The 20,211-nt window shown below is 46.5% G+C and overlaps 1 protein-coding gene across 1 annotated transcript in view; it reads left to right on the forward strand.

Moving 5' to 3' along the window:
- The first annotated feature begins 4,461 nt into the window (after positions 1-4,461).
- The window catches only part of LOC136633383 (cytochrome P450 2H2-like), a 65,010-nt gene continuing 49,260 nt past the window's right edge, over positions 4,462-20,211 (forward strand). Inside the window, exons 1-2 of the mRNA XM_066609082.1 lie at positions 4,462-4,641; positions 17,014-17,176. Of these exons, the coding sequence (XP_066465179.1) occupies positions 4,462-4,641; positions 17,014-17,176 (343 nt within the window). The remainder of the gene's footprint in view (positions 4,642-17,013; positions 17,177-20,211) is intronic.

A 20,211-nucleotide genomic window follows, 5' to 3' on the forward strand; every position in this document is an offset into this window, starting at 1 on the left:
CTACAAGATTAGGTTGCTCCCTATTCATCTGCCGGTGGCTTTCTTTAACAACCTTCGCTCTGCTTTTATGGGCTTTGTGTGGAGGCAGAGGAGACTGAGATTGGCCTATAGCCTGATGATTAGAAGGGGATTGGAGGGGGGGCATTGATCTCTGATTTTTATCGCGCTTCCCAGTTAGGCTATTGGATGGACCTAGTCCACCCAATTAAGAAAAAGCTACTTGCCTCTCTGATTGCGGTGTATAGTGGTTATACCCTTACTGAAGATCTCTGGTTCCCAAATAGGTCCCAATATACGTCAAGAGGCTTTAATCCGCTCCTGAGAGGACCCTGTGAGGTGTGGGATGGCTTGAGGGGAGATTTGGTTCCTTTGCTCTCGCCGCTGCTACAGTTAGGTAGCTTATATCGGTTGCTTGGAGCTCCTCCTGACCAGGGATCTGCCTCGGTATGGAGGAAATTCCGGAATTTTAATCTTGGTAATTTACAAGAGTTAGCGCACTTGTCTCCACCGGAAATACTGAACTCAATGCTTCCTGACCAGGACCTCTCTTTCCTACATGGTGCTCGTGTGTGTAGGGTGTTCAGGGACTTTCTCGGGACTTATAAATTAACCCGACCTCAGACGCAGTTTGAAAAATCCTTGCGGGAAATCAACCCCAAAAGTAGGAAGATATCCTTTCTACGTAAGCAATTTATCTCCCTGATTGTACCATTCAAACCTACTTTTGTCTCCTCCTGGGAGAAGGAATTGGGTATATCTCTCTCACATAGTGACACAAAATTAATTCTTCGTACGTCCTTTGGTCTCTCTCCGTGCATCCTATCACAGGAGTCCCATTACAAACTCCTGATTAGATGGTACAAAACACCAAAATGGCTCTTCGCATACAAACTAGCCCCTCATGAGAGATGTTGGAGATGCAATAGAGAAGAGGGCTCCTATCTTCATATATGGTGGAAATGTCCCATTTTGGCACCCTTCTGGAGGGGTGTGGAAGGGGTGCTGAGGAGGAGTTCGCCTAATCTAACTCTCTCCCCGGAGATGATTTTTCTTTGGAAACCATCGGCGGTCTTCCATCCGCTTAAAAATAAGCTGATTGCCTTCCTTCTGGACGCCACTAAAGCGCTAATTCCTTTGCTATGGCAGCAGAGCTGTCGATGCGCAATATATCATTGCGTTATCCGCGGCGATAATCGGCACGCTGGCAACACAATGAACGCTTTCCATAGGATAACTAGGAAATCCGCGGCAGGAAAACACAACACCCATGGATAGGTGGCTTAAGTCTGATTTATTCTTACTGCGTATGCTCATTCTATATTCTCAGGTAAGCGCATATGTGTGGGAGAAGGCCTGGCTCGCATGGAGCTCTTCCTCTTTCTAACCACTACACTGCAAATGTTTGCCTTGGAGCCCACCGTAGATAGAAAGACTTTGAGCATAAGACCAGAGCCCAACACCAATGCTTCAAGACCGCATTCATATGAGATGAAAGTTATCCCTCGTTTCTGAGTTGAAGACGAACTTCTTGCATAAAGAAATCTTAAAAGTTTTGGAACTTTGAAAACCCCTTGACCACCCCATATAGTGTTTTTACACCATAGGGTGGTAAAAAAATGCATCCTATGGGAAAAAAGCCCCACAGGCTGTGGATGTGACAGCTTCATGCTGACGGTTACACATGATCAATGATGGCAATCACGTAAAAGTAAAAAAAAAGTTAACGTCTCACCTCCTGTCATGGATCCGATCAGTGACGGGAGATGAATGCAGAGGCCTGCGTCTACCATTTTGGGCACGTTTCTGGGAAATTTAAGATCTCCTTACTTCTGACTACTAAAGGTAGCTGAAAGCCTGGAGCAGTGACTGAGGGCCGTGGGGAGTGGTCCCCGGTCATGGGATCACCATTACCCAACAGATAATGGCAATCATGTAAAAGTTTAAAGACAGTTGAAGTTTGATGCTCCTTTCGGTTTGTGCCCCTTTGTACACATGGACATAGGATAAGGACCACAGTGGGTATGTTTCTGAACACAGGACAAACAGCGGTATCCATTTTGGGGTGCAAGTCTTCATTCCTATGTGTGCTGTACAAAAAAACCTATTTTTAAAATGACACAATTGCCAAAAAAATGAAATTCATAATTTTTTCCTTCTTCTTTGCTTAGATTCATTCAAAAACCGTAGGGTTAAAATATGAATTACACCAATAGATGACTTTGCTAAGTAGTCTTGTTTTCAAAATCGGGTCATTTGTGAGGGTTCTCCATTGTTTTGGCCGCCCAAGGACTCTACAAGTGTGCCTTGGGGCCTAAATCACCTTCAAGCAAAATTTCTGTTTTGGAAGCGACCAGCTGCTCCAATCTTTTTTGGGCCCCATTGTGCATGTAGACCTAATTTTAGGGACACAATGGGTATGTTTCTGAACACAGGGCAAATGGGGTATCCATTTTGGGTTGCAAGTCTTCATTGATATGTGTGCTGTACAAAAAAAAAATGTTTTTAATATGACACAATTTTTTTTTTTAATAGGGTCATTTGTGGGGGTATCAATCATTTTGACTCCTATGAGCCTTTGCAATGTTGACTTGGTGTAGGAAAACAAAGTGTTCCTCAAAATGTTAATAATTAGTGTCAAATTTGTATGTCTCCTAAAGGGTTAAAAACACTAACGTTTTTCAGTTGTGCTTTCAGAATAAAGTAAACAGATGGAAGTATATATCTTATCAAAAATGTGTACGGTATGTTTGCACATATTTGAGAAATTGCAATTAAAAATATGAAAAAAATGACAATTTTTTTCAAAATGTTCCCAATTTTGGCACTTTTAATAAATATACACAAATTCTACTGCTCTATATTTACCACCGAAATGAAGTACAATATGTGGCGAAAAAACAATGTCAGAATCACTTGGATATGCAAAAGCTTTACGGAGTTATTCTATGTGAAAGTGACACATGTCAGGTCTCCAAAATTTGGCCTGGTCATTAAGGCGCAAACAGGCGTGGTCACTAAGGGGTTAAAGTTTCTTCTTTGTTTATCTATGGCTTCTTTCACATAAGCGCATATCGGCCGCCGTTTTCACAGCCATACGATATATGCTACGTTGTTAGTGAAAAATTTGGTGAACGGGCGCACAAATCAATCGTTTGTGCACCCATTCATATGGATTGGTGTGGCCGGCGCAAATGCGCCGAGCTCACCAGGCCATCGCCCACTTTCCCCTCGCTCCCCATCGCAGGCTCACCTCTCTTCCTCCCTGCTCGTTCTATGCAATGGGAGGGCGCGGGACGGGGTGGAGCTAAGTGCAGATCCGCCCAGCCTCCTCTCATTGATGGCTATGGACAAGGACCATGGAGAGAGCAGGGCTTATCTCCACCCAAGCCACACCCCTTGTTCATAGCCATCAAAGGGAGGAGGCGGGGCAGGCTGGTGCTGTGCTCCTCCCTGTCCCCTCCCATTGCACAGATCGAGTGGGGAGGAACGAGAGGTGAGCCTGCATTGGCCACGCTGCTAAACTCCCTCCCACCTAAGGCTGCTGCCATTGGCTCCCATAGGATCCCATGCAGCGGCTGACGTATTCCGGCCAAAACATAGTTCCAGGACTATGTTTTGGGCTCGACGTAAAAACAACCAGCGCTATATTGACCAGCCGGGCGTTTTTACATCTCACAAATACGCCCATGGGATCTGACGCATTGGAATCCAATGTATCAGATCACAGCGCATATCGGCTGGCCGTGAAATGGCCGGTCAATATGCGATCATGTGAAAGAAGCCTAAGGGTGCATTCCCACGAACGTATATTGGCTCGGTTTTCACGCCGAGCCGATATACGTTGTCTCTCTCTGCAGGGGGGGGGGGGAGGATGGAAGAGCCAGGAGCAGGAACTGAGCTTCCGCCTCCTCTCTGCCTCCTCTCCTCCCCTCTGCACTATTTGCAATGGGGAGGGGCAGGGAGAGGGCGGGGCTAATTTGCGGCAGTGTCCCTTTCACACAAGCATATATTGGCCCACCATTTGCATAGTGCGGAGAAATAGTGCAGAGGATCGGAGAGGAGGCAGAGAAGGGGCGGGAGCTCAGCTCCTGCTCCTGGCTCTTCCATCCTCCCCCCCCTGCAGATGAAAGCCGAGCCGATATACGTTCGTGTGAATGCACCCTTAAAAGCATAGTGCTACACTTCTCCCCTTTTTCATTTCTAATCAAGCTTCTTCTATTTTTTTCCAGCATTGAGAGCACTTTTTTTTGTCCCCATATAACCCATTCAACTCCAAAGGTCTTCCCAGCATGACCTTTATAGCATTTACAATAGACTGCTTTACATGACACATCTGATAACTATGTACTCTGAACACATGCAGCCTGTTTTCAATTATACAAAGTTGGATTGCTGCCCAGTACAAGCATATAAATACTGAGGAACATAGTGCAGTCAGAGCTGTAATCACAGGGACACAGAATGGCTCTGAATATTGCCGCAACGCTTCTCCTGGCTACTGCAATTATGTTCCTAATATATCTTATTAAATGGTGGGGTAGGGTCAAACAGAAGAATCTACCCCCGGGACCTACCCCGCTACCCGGCTTGGGGAATGTCTTTCAGCTCAACACCTCAGAACTCCCACAGTCTTTGGTTAAGGTATGTATATACACTTACCTGTAATCTCATTCTTATCAGGACACTGGGTATATAGCAATTACTGCTATAATCTGTTGGTAAAATAGCCCACAATCGTGAGAATAGACAAGGGAAGCTATAGGAAGTTCAACTGCTACTCTACAAGCTCATCATTATACAGATGTTATTTTATGATAGTCTGTCTATTACTCAAATACCCTGTTTCCCCCGAAAATAAGACATACCCTGAAAATAAGACATAGCATGATTTTCCAGAATTTTTGAGGATGCAAAATGATTTTTCAGGCTTTTTGAGGATGCTTGAAATATAAGCCCTACTTCAAAATTAAGCCCTGCTAACAGTTAATTAAAAGAGTCAATTTAAATAGTGTCCAGGCAGCTATACATGTAAAAAAGTTAAACCTTTTTGAACAAAAATTAATATAAGACACTGTCTTAATTTCGGGGAAACACGGTAGCTACCACAAATAGCAGCCTGTATTCCGCTGACAAACCCACAGGGCAAAAGAGAGGAGATTATTGCCTCAATCATCTGATGTCTCCAGTTCCCACGACCGATGCCAGCAGGGAAAGAAAAACGAAGATGTACAGAGCCCGCCAGAATAAAAAGGACATTTGCGGAGTGTCTAAACAGAGAACTCAATGGGTAGAATAAAAGTTTATTATCTCAGGAATATGCTTCACAATGCATTTCTGGGCTGCACGTCCCACACTGAGTAGTGGTGCTTGAGAAAGGGGCCCTGGAGCCCAGTTATACGTTGCATATGCCTAAGGGTGCATTCCCACGAACGTATATCGGCTCGGTTTTCACGCCGAGCCGATATACGTTGTCTCTCTCTGCAGGGGGGGAGGATGGAAGAGCCAGAAGCAGGAACTGAGCTCCTGCCCCCTCTCTGCCTCCTCTCCGCCCCTCTGCACTATTTGCAATGGGGAGAGGTGGGGCGGGGCTAATTCTCGGACCTTAACCCCGCCCCCGTCCCGCCTCCTCTCATTGCAAATAGTGCAGAGGGGCGGAGAGGAGGCAGAGAGGGGGCGGGAGCTCAGTTCCTGCTTCTGGCTATTCCATCCTCCCCCCCCCCTGCAGAGAGATACGCCGTATATCCGCTCGGCGTGAAAACCGAGCCGATATACATTCGTGGGAATGCACCCTGAGTGAAATAAATCTTGCTTCTATCCATTAAGTCCCCTGTTCAGATGTGCTGCAGATGTAGACTTGCTCAAATCCTTCTGTCTCTTCATGTAATCTCAGACTGACTTGATGATGTTGAGAACAGTGCTGTGGGGCCATATCATCACAGCTTTTAATGACATTGGTGGCATATTTGGGGTTGTTGTAATGCTTCAGAATAAATTTGCAGCCAATCAGACGCTTTTTATTTTTTGGAAAAATACTTACTTTGCAGCATTTTTATCACACCTGACTAAAACTTTACAGTGCTGTGTTAGGAGACATCCCCAAAACGCAGCATTTGAATATATATGATCCCCCTTCTATTCTTGAAAATGAAAACAGATCACAAATCAGACCCCCCTAATTCAAGATTAAGACTAGAGATGAGCGAGTACACTTGTCCCAGCTTGATGCTCATTCGAGTATTAGGGTGTTCGAGATGCTCGTTACTCGTGACGAGAACTACGCGGTACTCGAGTCAATAACATTTACTTCCCTGAAATGTTAGCGCCATTTTCTGGCCAATAGACATGCAGGGAAGGCATTACAACCTCCTCCTGTGATGTTCTAGCCCTATCCCACCCCCCTGCAGTGAGTGGCTGGCGAGAACAAGTGACCGCCGAGTATATAAAGTGGCGCTGCCCGCTGCTCGCCTCAGACACACGCTGGCAGAGATTAGGGACAGTGCTGCTGCTGCTATAGGGAGAGTGTTGGCGTCTGCAAGAACCCCAACGGTCCTTCTTAGGGCCACAGCTCACCTAGTGCACTACTGTTGTGGGTGCTGAGAGCCGTTTTGCACAATAATTTTTTTTTTGTTACATCGGACGTGCAGGCTATAGCGTTCTCAGGCTGCAGTCTGTACTTCAGTATAGGGGCAGTATTGGTCAGGCAGGGACAGTGGGTAGTGTACAAGAACCCCAACGGTGCTTCTTAGGGCCACATCTTACCGTGTGAATTACAGTTGTTGCTGCTAGGAGCAGCTTTGCACCAAATTTTTTCTTTCATCTTGGTCTCTGCAGACTATTGCGCTCTCAGTCTGCAGCCAATTCTACAGAGTATAGGGGCAGTATTGGTGAGGCAGGGACAGTGCTACTGTAGAATCCTGTCAACAAGTACCCCTAAAAAGCACCTGTTTAGGGCTATCTGTGACCGTCTGCATTTAACTCCGTGGCTGCTGGTAGTTGTAGTAACTCATTATTGCACTGCTAGGCGTGCTTGCAGTCATCCGAATAATTTTTTTCCTGGCTGCAGTTTGCGCTGTCTCACTCCAACTGCAGGCCAATAAGAATTCAAAATTTTTTTACACCGCTGTGTGTCTGCTGTAAACTCACATTGGCACAATATAGCCTGCATTGCATTGCACAAAAATTACCAAAAAAAAGGAAAATCCTTGCGGCTAGCTGTGACTCTCTGCATTTCATTGCGTGGCTGGTGTCAGCTTAGGAGTATCAGTATTACATATTGCACAGCTCGGCGAGCTTGCAGTCTTCTGAATTATTTTTTTCCTGGCTACAGTTTGCGTTACATAAGCGCTGTCTCACTCCAACTGCACGCCAATAAGAATTCAAATATTTTTTACACTGCTGTGTGTCTGCTCTATTCGTAATCCACCATGCTGAGGGGTAGGGGTAGGGCTAGAGGACATGGACACAGGTGAGGACGCGGAGTTACAAGTGAGGGTGTGGGTATAGGCCGAGTTCCTGGTCCAGGTGAATCACAGCTGGCTGCTGCGGGAGTAGGAGAGAGGAAAGTTTCTGGGGTCCCCAGCTTCATATCACAATTTTTGGGTCCATGTCGTAGACCTTTATTAAAAAATGAGCAGTGTGAGCAGGTCCTGTCGTGGATGGCAGAAAGTGCATCCAGCAATCTATCGATCACCCAGTCTTCTACGCCGTCCACTGCTGCAACTCTGAATCCTCTGGCTACTCCTCCTCCTTCCTCCCAGCCTCCTCACTCCATGAAAATGACACATTCTGAGGAGCAGGCAGACTCCCAGGAACTGTTCTCGGGCCCCTGCCCAGATTGGGCAACAATGGTTCCTCTCCCACCGGAGGAGTTTGTCGTGACCGATGCCCAACCTTTGGAAAGTTCCCGGGGTCCGGAGGATAAGGCTGGGGACTTCCAGCAACTGTCTCAAGAGCTTTCAGTGGGTGAGGAGGACGATGACGATGAGACACAGTTGTCTATCAGTGAGGCAGTAGTAAGGGCAGTCAGTCCGAGGGAGGAGCGCACAGAGGATTCGGAGGAAGAGCCGCTGGACGATGAGGTGACTGACCCCACCTGGTGTGATAAGCCAACTGAGGACAGGTGTTCAGAGGGAGAGGCAATTGCAGCTGCAGGACAGGTTGGAAGAGGCAGTGGGGTGGCCAGGGGTAGAGGCAGGGCCAGAGCGAATAATCCACCAGCTGTTTCACAAAGCACCCCCTCGCGCCAAGCCACCGTGCAGAGGCCAAGGTGCTCTAAGGTGTGGGAGTTTTTCAGTAAGACCGCGGATGACCGACGAACAGTGGTGTGCAACCATTATCGCGCCAAGATCAGCCGGGGAGCCACCACCACCAGCCTCACCACCACCAGCATGCGCAGGCATATGATGGCCAAGCACCCCACAAGGTGGGACGAAGGCCATTCACCGCCTCCGGGTTGCGCCACTGCCTCTCCCCCTGGGCCCCAACCTGCCACTTAGATCCAACCCACCTCTCAGGACACAGGCACGAGCGTCTCCTGGCCTGGACCCACACCCTCACCTCCGCTGTCCTTGGCACCATCCAGCAATGTCTCTCAGCGCAGCGTCCAGCTGTCGCTAAGAGAATCGTTGGAGCGCAAGTGCAAATACGCCACCACGCACCCATGCACTCAAGCTTTAAACATGCATGTTACCAAATTAATCAGCCTGGAAATGCTGCCGTACAGGCTTGTGGAAACAGAGGCTTTCAAAAACATGATGGCGGCGGCGGTCCCGCGCTACTCGGTCCCCAGTCGCCACTATTTTTCCCGGTGTGCCGTCCCAGCCCTACACCAGCACGATTCCCGCAACATCAATTGTGCCCTCACCAACGCGGTTACTGGCAAGGTCCACTTAACCACGGACACGTGGAGAAGTAATGGCGGGCAGGGCCACTATATCTCCCTGACGGCACATTGGGTGAATTATTGGAGGCTGGGACCGAGTCAGAGCCTGGGACCGCACACGTCCTACCCACCCCCAGAATAGCGGGTCCTTCCTCGGTTCTGGTATCTGCGGCGGTCTATGCCACCTCCTCTAAACCCTCCCCCTCCTCCCCCTATGCAACCTCTACCTCGCAATTAAGAAATGTGAGCAGCACGTCGCCAGCAGTCGGTGTGGTGCTGCGTGGGCAAACATCAGCAGGCTGCGCTGAAACTATTCAGCCTAGGTGACCAGAGGCACACGGCCCCCGAGCTGTTGCAGGGTCTGACAGAGCTGGGTCTGGGTGCTGCTCTGGTGAAGTCCCGTAGGCGAGTGTGTGAGGTTCGTATTAGAGGGGTGTTTAGTCTGAGTGTGTTAGCTGATCGGAGTGAGCGGGCTGGGTCGTGTACTGACAGGAGGGAGGCGATGTATGCTGGCGCAACGCTATGCAGAGCTTTGAGAGTGAGGTAGAGGAGTTTAAATTTAGTTCTGCAATGGATGGGCAGCCAATGCAGCGACTGGCATAATGCAGAGGCGTCTGAATAACGACTGGATAGAAAAATGAGTCTAGCTGCTGCATTTAGTATGGATTGGAGTGGAGCGAGTCTGATGTGGGGGAGGCCGATGAGTAGCAAGTTGCAGTAGTCAAGCCGGGAGTGGATGAGGGCAACCACGAGTGTCTTTAGCGTGTCCGTGGTTAGGAACGGATGTATTTAGCAATATTTCTGAAGTGCATGTGGCTTGTTTGGGCCAGAGATTGGATATGGGGGGTAAAGGAGAGGTCAGAGTCCAGTGTGACCCCAAGGCATCGGGCATGCCGTCTGGGGGTTATGATGGTGCCAGACACTGGAATGGAGATGTTGAGGGGAGGTTGGTTAGAAGGTGGAAAGACAAGGAGGTCCGTTTTAGAGAGGTTTAATTTGAGAAAAAGGGAGGACATAGTGTTAAAGACAGCGGACAGACAGTCGGTGATATTTTGGAGGAATGGTCCAGAGATCTCACGAGAGGAGGTGTATAGTTGGCTGTCGTCAGCGTAGAGATGGTATTGGAGGCCAAATTTGTGGATGGTTTGTTCAATTGGGGCAGTATAGATAGAGAAGAGAAGTGGACCAAGGACTGAGCCCTGGGGTACCCCAACAGCAAGAGGCAATAGAGCGGAGATAGAACCAGCAAAGGAAACACTGAAAAAGAGGTCAGAGAGATAGGAAGAGAACCAGGAGAGAGCAGTGTCCTTTAGACCAATAGAGCTGAGCATAGTGAGAAGGAGGTTATGGTCGACAGTGTCAAATGCAGCAGACAGGTCAAGGAGGATTAGTAGGAAGTAGTCACCTCTCGACTTTGCAGTTATCAGGTCATTTGTTTCTTTTGAAGGGCAGTTTCGGTCGAGTGTAGAGAGTGGAAACCAGACTGGAGGGGGTTGAGGAGCGAGTTGTCAGAGAGAAAGCATGTAAGGTGGGAGTAGACCAGGCGGTCTGGTAATTTGGAGATGAAGGGGAGGTTTGAGACGGGTCGGTAGTTGGTAGCATCAGTTGGGTCCAGGGTTGGTTTTTTAAGCAGAGGTTAGGGAGAGTTTCCAGATTGTGGTGAGGTGAGTAATGAGAGCTGGGGAGAGGGACAGGAGGAAGTGAGAGGGGAGAGGGTTGCTAGCGCAGGTGGTGGGGCGGCAGCGGAAAGGAGCCTGGAGACTTCTTCCTCTGTCGTTGGTTCTAACGTAGATAGCGAGTAGGTGCTGAATGCAGTGCTGATGAAACTGGGATTGAGGCTAACCATGCTGTTTTCAGAGATTTCTTTTTGAATGTTGTTGATTTTTTTCTTTGAATTAGGCAGCTAGTTCTCCAGCAGTCAGGTCTGTTGCAGGAGCCTGTTCTTTGGGGCTGAGGAGGGAGTGAAAGGCTCCAAAGAGTTGTTTGGGATTGTGGGATAGTGAGGAGACAAGGGAGGTGAAATAAACTTGTTTGGCATGATAAAAGGTTAGGTTATAAGTTTTAAGCATGAATTTTAAGTGGAGGCAGTCTGCTGGCAGCTTTGACTTTCTCCACAGCTGCTCAGCGCACCTAGAGCACCGCCGAATGAAGCGCGTTTGGGACATTCATGAGCCAAGGTTGCCGTGGTCTGCATTTGACAGCTCGAGTCACGGGTGGTGCTGCTTCATCCAGGGCACGGCTGAGGGTAGTATGGTAGTATTCGGCTGCGAGGTTAGGGCAGGGGAGGAGAGAGATAGAGGATAGGGAGGACTGAATATTTTCGGCAAACTGTTTAGTGCGGACGGACTAGAGGTTCCTAGAGGTGCGACAATTAGGAGGGTCATGGGAGATGCTAGGTTGCCTGATAGAGAAAGAGAGAAGGCTGTGATCTGAGAGTGGAAGGGGGGAGTTAATAAAGTGAGAGGCAGAGCAGAGATGGAGGAAAACTAAATCGAGAGTGTTGCCATCTTTGTGAGTGGGGGAGTCAGAGATTAGCGATAAGCCAAGGGAAGAGGTAAGAGTTAAAAGCCGGGAGGCAGATGAGGAGCTTGGGTCGTTAGTAGGGATGTTGAAATCACCAAGGATGGGGGTTGGGATTTCACAGGATAGGAAGTGGGGGAGCCAGGCAGCAAAGTGGTCTAGGAACAAGCGTGTGGGACCTGGGGGGCGGTAAATAACTGCAACACGCAGGGGCAGTGGGCGGAAGAGTCGCAGGGTGTGGACTTCGAAGGAGTGGAAGGTAAGCGAGGGAGCTGAGGGAATGACCTGGAAGGTACAGTTTGGCGAGAGGATAATGCCTATTCCTCCGCCATGTCTGTCATCCGATCTGGGGGTGTGGAAGAATGGCAGGCCATCATAGGACAATGCAGTGGAGGAGGTAGAATTGGACTGCTGTATCGAGGTTTCCGTGAGGGCGAGCAGGTTTAAGTGTTTACTGGTGAAGAGGTAATGGATAGTTGGGAGTTTGTTACATGCAGATTGAGATTTCCATAGGGCGCATTTGAATGGGGCAGGGGGGGCATTTTGGTAGAAAGCAGTATGGGGTGGGCCTGGGTTGGGGGATATGTCCCCTGTGGCTAGGAGTAGCAGGGTAGCAAGGGTAAGCGCATGGTTAGGGGATTTGTGTGGGTGGCTGAGGTGTTTCTTTGCGGTATGGGGGGGTTGGAGGCGTCTTAGAAAATTGAAGAGTGCATGGGAGCCATACATGGGTGAGGAGAGGAGGGACGGGATGATGTGGATGGAGTGTGTTGGGCCTGGGCATTGGAAGAAAGTGTTAAGGCTTGAAAAGAGGATAGTGATGGAGATCAGTGCAAAGAGGAGAGTATTTTCTTCCAGGCTTTGGACAGTAAATGGATGTTACCTGGCTCCTGCTCTGTCAAACTGCGCTGTATAACTGCATCATTTGACAGCATAAGACACTTGTTTCTGGACACGTCAGGAGAGGCATGGAGGATAGAACTGGCTTTAAAGTTCTGGCTACAGGACTTCAGCTGGGAGTGGCTTGTTATATTTCACTAGTCAACCAGATGACCCACCTTTAGATGGCTAATGAACAAGATGGGGGGGGGGGGGGGTGCTTATAACCCTCTTACATAAACAAACTGTGTTCAGCAACACTAAGATGAGACAGGGAGAAAGCTATTTAGGGAGGTGATGAGTAGAATATATATGGTAACAAATAGAGTCAAGTCAGTTTATATAAAGCAATGGGACATACCATTGCGCACAGAATATGACAAGAATGAAAGATTTCACAGAAATAAATAATGTGAGTCAGCACGATTCCGGCGATACCAAGTTTATATAGTTTTTTTATGTTTTGCTATTTTTATATATTTAAAACTTTTTTTTTTCTTAAAGGTTTGCTTTCGTGTCGCCACATTCCAAGAGCCGTATTAATTTTGTTTTCCATTGCCAGAGCCCTAAAAGGCCTTGTTTGTTGCAGGATGAACTTTAGTCTTTATTTATCTAATTTTTTGGAACATGTAAAATTTTAATCGCTTTTTATTCCATTTTTTCTAGTGACAAGATTAACAAAATCTGTAATTCTGGCAGGTTTTTTATTTTTATTTTTAACTGCATTCTCTTAGCAGTATAAACAATGTATTAGGCCTTAGTCACACGGGCGTTTTTTCACGCGATTTGCGGATCGCATGACGGATGCGCATCCGCAAATCGCGTGACTGGTGCGCGCAAGTCGCCCGCAAATCGCCCGAAAATCTGCTCCTAGCCGCGTTTCATTAGAAACGGGCCGGAGCTGTCCAGCGCATTGCATTCAATGGAGACGGCAATAGAGCCGGCTCCATTTAAAGCAATGCGCTGCGGGCGAGCCCGGGATGAATTGTCGGGAAGGGCTTAAATATATAAGCCCTTCCCTGCAATTCATCCTAAAATGTGTAAAAATAAAAAATATATATATACTCACCTTCTCCCGGCAGCCGGAGCTCCGCGCGGCCGTCCTGCAGTGGGTGTGAAGGGGGTGTGAGTCAGACCTGCCCCCTGATTGGCTCAGCGCTGAGCCAATCAGAGGCATGTCTCACTCACACCCATTCATGAATTCATGAATGGATGTGAGTCAGACCTGCCCCTGATTGGCTCAGCGCTGAGAGGCAGCAGTCACTCACCCATTCATGAATTCATGAATGGGTGTGTGAGTGAAACCTGCCTCTGATTGGTCAGGGCTGGGACCAATCAGAGGCAGATCATTCAGCAGGCGGGGATTTTAAAGCCCCGCCGGCTGAATAGTGCCGAGAAGCACTTCAGGAGAACTGACAGCGGCCGCGGCTGGACTCCAGCTGCAGCGGAAAGGTGAGTATACAATTTTTTTTTTATTTTAACACATTTTAGGATGAATTGCAGGGAAGGGCTTATATATTTAAGCCCTTCCCGACAATTCACCACGCGCACGACGGCAGCCCATTGCTTTCAATGGAGCGGCTGTATTGCCGGCTCCATTGAATTCAATGGGCAAACATCGTTCTTCTCTGTTACAGCTGTGGCAGAGAAGAATGATTTGTCTACTATATGTTCTCAATGGGGTCGGCGCTGCTGCCGCCGGCCCCATTGAGCGCATATAGAGAAGAGAACAGGAATCGCAGATCGCAGATAGGTGCGATCTGCGATTTCTGTTCTATAATTTATCGGACGAGCGCATAAAAAGCGCTCATGTGTCCGATACCATTGCAAAGCAATGGTTTTAGAAAATCGCCGGACGCATGCGCAAATCGCAGCTAAAAACGCCCGTCTGACTGAGCCCTTAAAGTAATTCTACAGGCCGGTACGATTATACCAATACCAAATTGAAATAGTTTTTTCACCCTCCTTTTGCCATATCTATATAAAAAAATCTAAATCAAAAAAGAAAAATACATATTTGGTATTGCCGCGTCCGTAAAAGTCTGATCTATCAAAGTAGTGCATTATTTACCCCACGGGGTGAGCATAGTCTAAAAAAAAAAAATAAAGAACGCCACAAATCCACTTTTTCAGTCACCCTGTCTCCCAGAAAAAATGCAATAAAAAGTTGTATGTATTCCGAATTAGTACTGTCGTAAACTACAGGACATCTTGCAAAAAATGAGCCCTTGCTCAATTACGTCGACGAGAAAAAAAAGTTATTGTGCACAGAAGATGCAGCAGAAAATAATTGTCTTTGAAGAAAAGTAGTACAGCAAAAAAAAAAAACTCGTTTGGTATCGTAGTAATCGTACCGACCCATAGAATAAGGTTATCATGTCATTTGTGTTGCAGTTTGTGTGCCGTTGAAGCAAAACGGGTGACAGGTGAGTTGCGGCGGTGAGCAGGGGGAGCGGGAGGGAGAGAGAGAGAGATCTCCCCTCCATTCCTCCCCACTCTCCCCCGCCACTCCCCGCCCACCGGCAGCTGAACCTTTAGGGACGAGCGGGCAGATACACGACTAAGGCACTACTCGCTCGAGTATTTAGTCTTAGCGACTATACTCGCTCATCTCTATTCAGCATACTTACTCAACATACATATTTATACTTGTTCATCCAGTCTCACGTATACACATTAGGCCCTTTTACTTGCATCATTGATCATACATGAAAGTTTGTTAGATTGTTCATTCACTTGATCACTACATCATGTAAACAATATGGAGACTTCATTGAAAGGGCGGCGCTTCATCGACAGATGTTGTGACTTCAGTGAAGGGTTGGGTACTTTCGTGAAGCATGAAAGGGATAGGGACTTACTCTACTGACTGAAGAGTAGTACCCCTCAGCAGCTACATCACATGTGGCTCATTGGGCAGTTTGAGTCTGATGTAGTTGTCGAGTGGTCCTACTTTTCACTCGTTCAAGCAAACCTAACCTTGAGCTCAATAACCTAACAACCCCCTCATGGATCACTGACACTAATCTTGAGGATTGAGCCATGTTTGCAGCCTGTGGCTTGTCACTGGCACTTTGACCTTAAAGGGGTTGTCCCGCGGCAGCAAGTGGGTCTATACACTTCTGTATGGCCATATTAATGCACTTTGTAATGTACATTGTGCATTAATTATGAGCCATACAGAAGTTATAAGAAGTTTTTCACTTACCTGCTCCGTTGCTAGCATCCTCGTTTCCATGGAGCCGACTAATTTTTGCCGTCTAATGGCCAAATTAGCCGCGCTTGCGCAGTCCGGGTCTTCTTCTTATCTCAATGGGGCTCCGTGTAGCTCCGTGTAGCTCCGCCCCGTCACGTGCCGATTCCAGCCAATCAGGAGGCTGGAATCGGCAATGGACCGCACAGAAGCCCTGCGGTCCACCGAGGGAGAAGATGCCGGCGGCCATCTTCAGCCGGTAAGTAAGAAGTCACCGGAGCGCGGGGATTCAGGTAAGCGCTGTGCGGATTTTTCTTTAGGTCCCTGCATCGGGGTTGTCTCGCGCCGAACGGGGGGGGGGGGGGGGGGGGGGTTGAAAAAAACCAAAAAACGTTTCGGCGCGGGACAACCCCTTTAATGGCCCATTACTAGCAACAAGCATAAGCCTGTTTCTGAGTGGCCAGTGTCGGAGTGACAGCGTTCAGGTAATTAGGTCTGATCAGACTGCTGTAACGGTAAGATGGATCTACAAACCAAGTTTGACACTATGTGGAGCATATGGGAAATTTGTCATTGTCTTTGGTCTACCAGACCTTCCAGGAGAGATAATGCAAGTATGATGTATTTTCACTGTAAAAAAGGAAAGTGGTCATTTTTTTTAAGATAAAAGAATTCTTTTATATTGATCCCGAGACTATAAACTGATTACAGGGAGTCCTACTGGAATGAGAGTGTCCAGCTGTAATATGTGGTAAAATAGAGGAGCAATGTGTGTGCAGCACCACTACAGGGCATATGAAGTATTACATGGTGTTCTTTGAAATTAAGACATTTTTGGTCCTCCAGAAAGATGCTTTTTGCAATTGTTCTTTTCTCTGGTTAATAAAAACTTTGGATAAAAAAAAATGCATCTTAAAAAGAAGAAAAAAAACCTGTGTGTGAAACTATGCTTAAAGGGGTTGTCCCGCGCCGAAACAGCTTTTTTTTTTTTCATTAGGCCCACCGTTGGCGCGAGACAAACACAAGGGATGGGTTAAAAAAAAAAAAAAAAGTTTAGTACTTACCCGAATCCCCGCTCTGCGGCGACTTCTTACTTACCTTACCAAGATGGCCGCCGGGATCTTCACTCACGATGCACCGCGGGTCTTCTCCCATGGTGCACCGTGGGCTCTGTGCGGTCCATTGCCGATTCCAGCCTCCTGATTGGCTGGAATCGGCACACGTGACGGGGCGGAGCTACGCGATGACGTGTAGAAGGGGGCGGAGCCAGAACGCCGCTCGTGCCGAGACCCAAGAGAAGGGAGAAGACCCTTCTGCGCAAGCGCGTCTAATCGGGAGATTAGATGCTGAAATTAGACGGCACCATGGAGACGGGGACGCCAGCACCGGAGCAGGTAAGTGAATAACTTCTGTATGGCTCATATTTAATGCACGATGTATATTACAAAGTGCATTAATATGGCCATACAGAAGTGTATAACCCCACTTGCCGCCGCGGGACAACCCCTTTAATGTCTTTATCATGTTTTCTCTGTTTCTGCAGCTGGGTGAAACATATGGACCCGTCTATACCATCTACTTATCAAACCATCGAGCGATAGTACTGATTGGGTATGATGCTGTGAAGGAAGCATTGGTGGACTGCAGTGACGCATTTAGTGATAGGGGAGAGTTAGGATTAGAAGAGATTCTTAATAAAGATTTTGGTAAGTCACTTAATAAATGAATAAAATGACAGTGTCAGTTTAGAGGACTCATAGCTATTCAATAATAATAAGACTAATCCTTATGTAATCTGTTTTTCAGGTTGTACCATCTCAGTTTCACTCAATCTAGTTACTTTTAAAGGGGTTACCTAAAAAAAATCAGCTTTTTTTTCCAGAAAAAGCACCACTTTGTCCATGGGCCTAGAATTACAGTTTATCTTCAATAATGTAAATTGGGCTGAGCTGCAATACTAGATAGAATCGTAGAGTTGGAAGTGAGCTCCAGTGTAATCTGGTCTAACCCCTGCTCTATGCAGGATTCACTAAATCATCCCAGACAGATGTCTGCCCAGCCTCTGTTTGAAGATTTCAATTGAAGGAGAACTCACCACCTCCCATGGTAACCTGTTCCACTCATGGATCACCTTCACGGTTAGGAAGTTTTTTCTAATATCTAATCTGTATCTCTTCCCTTTCAGTTTCATCCCATTGCTTCTAGTCTTTCCTTGTGCAGATGAAAATAGGGCTGATCCCTCTGCACTGTGACGGCCCTTCTGATATTTGTAGACAGCTATAAAGTCTTGTCTTATCATTCTTTTTGTAAGCTAAACATTTCCAGATATTTTAACCGTTTCTCATATAATATGATTTGCAGACCGCTCACCATCTTGGTAACTCTTCTCTGAACTTGCTCCAGTTTGTCTATGACTTATTTAAATTGGGGTGCCCAGAACTGGACCCAGTATTCCAGATGATGTCTGACTAAGGAAGAGTAGAGGGGAATAATTGCATGTTAGGCTGAATGAAGACAATGTCCATTTAGTTCAGCCTGTTTCAACCTCCTTCTTGATCGAGAAGAAAGCAAAAAACCCCAAGAAGTAGAAGCCCTTTTGGGAAAAAATTCCTTCCCGACTCCCTAATGGCAGTCAGACTAATCTCTGTATCAACATCTAATAGTTCCTACCTGTCTGTAAGACCCGGATCAACAACCCGCTGGTCACCTAAAATTTATATCCTGTAATATCCTTCCACTCTAGAAAGACATCTAGTCCCCTCTAAAGCTCCTGTATGGATTTTGCCATCACTATGTCCTCAGGCAGAGAGTTCCATAGTCTCACTGCTCTTACAGTAAAGAACCCTTTTCTGTGTTGGTGATGAATCCTGCTTTCTTCTAGACATAGAGGATGCCCTCTTATTACCGACGCAGTAGTGGGTATAAACACATCATGGGAGAGATCCTTGTATTGTCCCCTCAAGTATTAATACATAGTTATTTGATCACCCCTTAGCTGTCTTTTTTCCAGGGTAAATAATCCCAGTTTTGGTGCCTTTCTGGGTATTCCAGTCCAGTCATTCCATGTATTAATTTAGTTGCCCTTCTTTGAACCCCCTCAAGCACTGCAACATCTTTTCTGAGTAGCGGAGTCCAGAACTGTACGCTTCTCTTAATACATCCCAGAATTCTGTTTGCCTTTTATGCGACTGCATCACACTTTTGATTTATGTTCGGTGTATGCTCTATTAGTATACCCAAGTATTTTTCACATGCGCTGCTGCTGCTGAGCTCAATACCTACAATTCTGTATCTGCTTTTTTCTTGACAATATGTAGCACTTTGCAGTTCTCCTTGTTAAATACCATCCTATTAGTCACTTCCCAGTACTCAAGTTTGTCCAGATCTTTTTAATTTCTCTTTATTCTCCAGTGTTAGCAATCCCTCCTAGCTTAGCATCGACAGCAAACTTGATTAGTTTCTCTCCAATTCCCTCATCTAGATCATTTACAAAACTGTTGAACACTGGGCCCAGGACAGAGCCTTGTGGTACCGCACTTGAGAGATTATTCCTCTTGTATGTGCAGCCATTTATGATCACTTAGCCAGTTGTGAATCCACCTAACAGTTACCTTGTCAATCCCATATTTGGTCATTTTTTCAATAAGGATGGTATAAGTTACTTTGTCTAGTGATTTACTAAAGTCAAGATATACTATATCTACTGTATTTCCCTGATCAACCCAGTCCATGATTCTGCCTTAAAAGGAAAATAGATTTGTCTGGCATTACTGTTTCTTACAAACCTCTGCTGGCTCTGGTTTATTACTCCATTCTCATCCAAGCACTTGCATACATGCTGTTTAATAATTAGTTTGAATATCTTTCCCGGTATAGAAGTCAGGCTCACAGGTCTGTAGTTTCCTGGGCCCACTTTCTTCCCTTTTTGAAGATAGGGACAACATTTGCCCTTGTCCCATCTTCTGGAGCTCCTCCTGTTCTCCAGGAATTTTCAAAGATTATGGTTAGTGGTTCAGCAATTACCTTTGCTGCTTCCTTATGTACCCTAGGATGTACTTCCTCTGGGCCTGTAGACTTGAATTCATTTTAGTTACTGAAGTGTCACCTCACCATCTCTATGCTCATAGATAGCCTGCATTCCTTTATTCCTTAAATAGCACAGGGAAGGTCAGCTGAGGTTACATTTACTTTCTGAGAGAAAACAGACACAAAATAGGATTTTAAAAGTTCGGCCCTCTCAACATCATTTATAACTAATCCACCATTTCCATCCTGTAACAATTATATAACATCTTTGACATTTCTTTTGCTTTTGATATACTCCCCAAATCCTTTTTAATTGTTTTTGGTCTATGTTACAAGCCTCAATTTATTATTAGCTTTACTTTTTCTGACACTCGCCTTACATTTTTTGCAGACTACATTATATATTGTTCTTTAGATATGCCCCCCTCTTTCAACTTGATAAACACATTTTCCCTTCTTTTTAGCATGTATTCAAGTTCTGTGATTATCCATCATGGTCTCTTTAAATGCTTCCCATTCTTCCTTCTTTTAGGGATTGCAAATGATTGTGCTTTGAGAATCACATTTTACATTATTTCCCATCCTCCTTGGACATTTCTGTCCCTAATGAACATCCAGCCATTGGATCCTTCCCACCCTCTTCTTGAGTTCATTAAAATCTGCCTTTCTGAAATCGAACACTGATGTTTGAGTCTTCTCAAGTCTTCCTCTCCTT

This window comes from Eleutherodactylus coqui, chromosome 6 (assembly GCF_035609145.1).
Source record: "Eleutherodactylus coqui strain aEleCoq1 chromosome 6, aEleCoq1.hap1, whole genome shotgun sequence".
Lineage (NCBI taxonomy): Eukaryota > Metazoa > Chordata > Amphibia > Anura > Eleutherodactylidae > Eleutherodactylus > Eleutherodactylus coqui.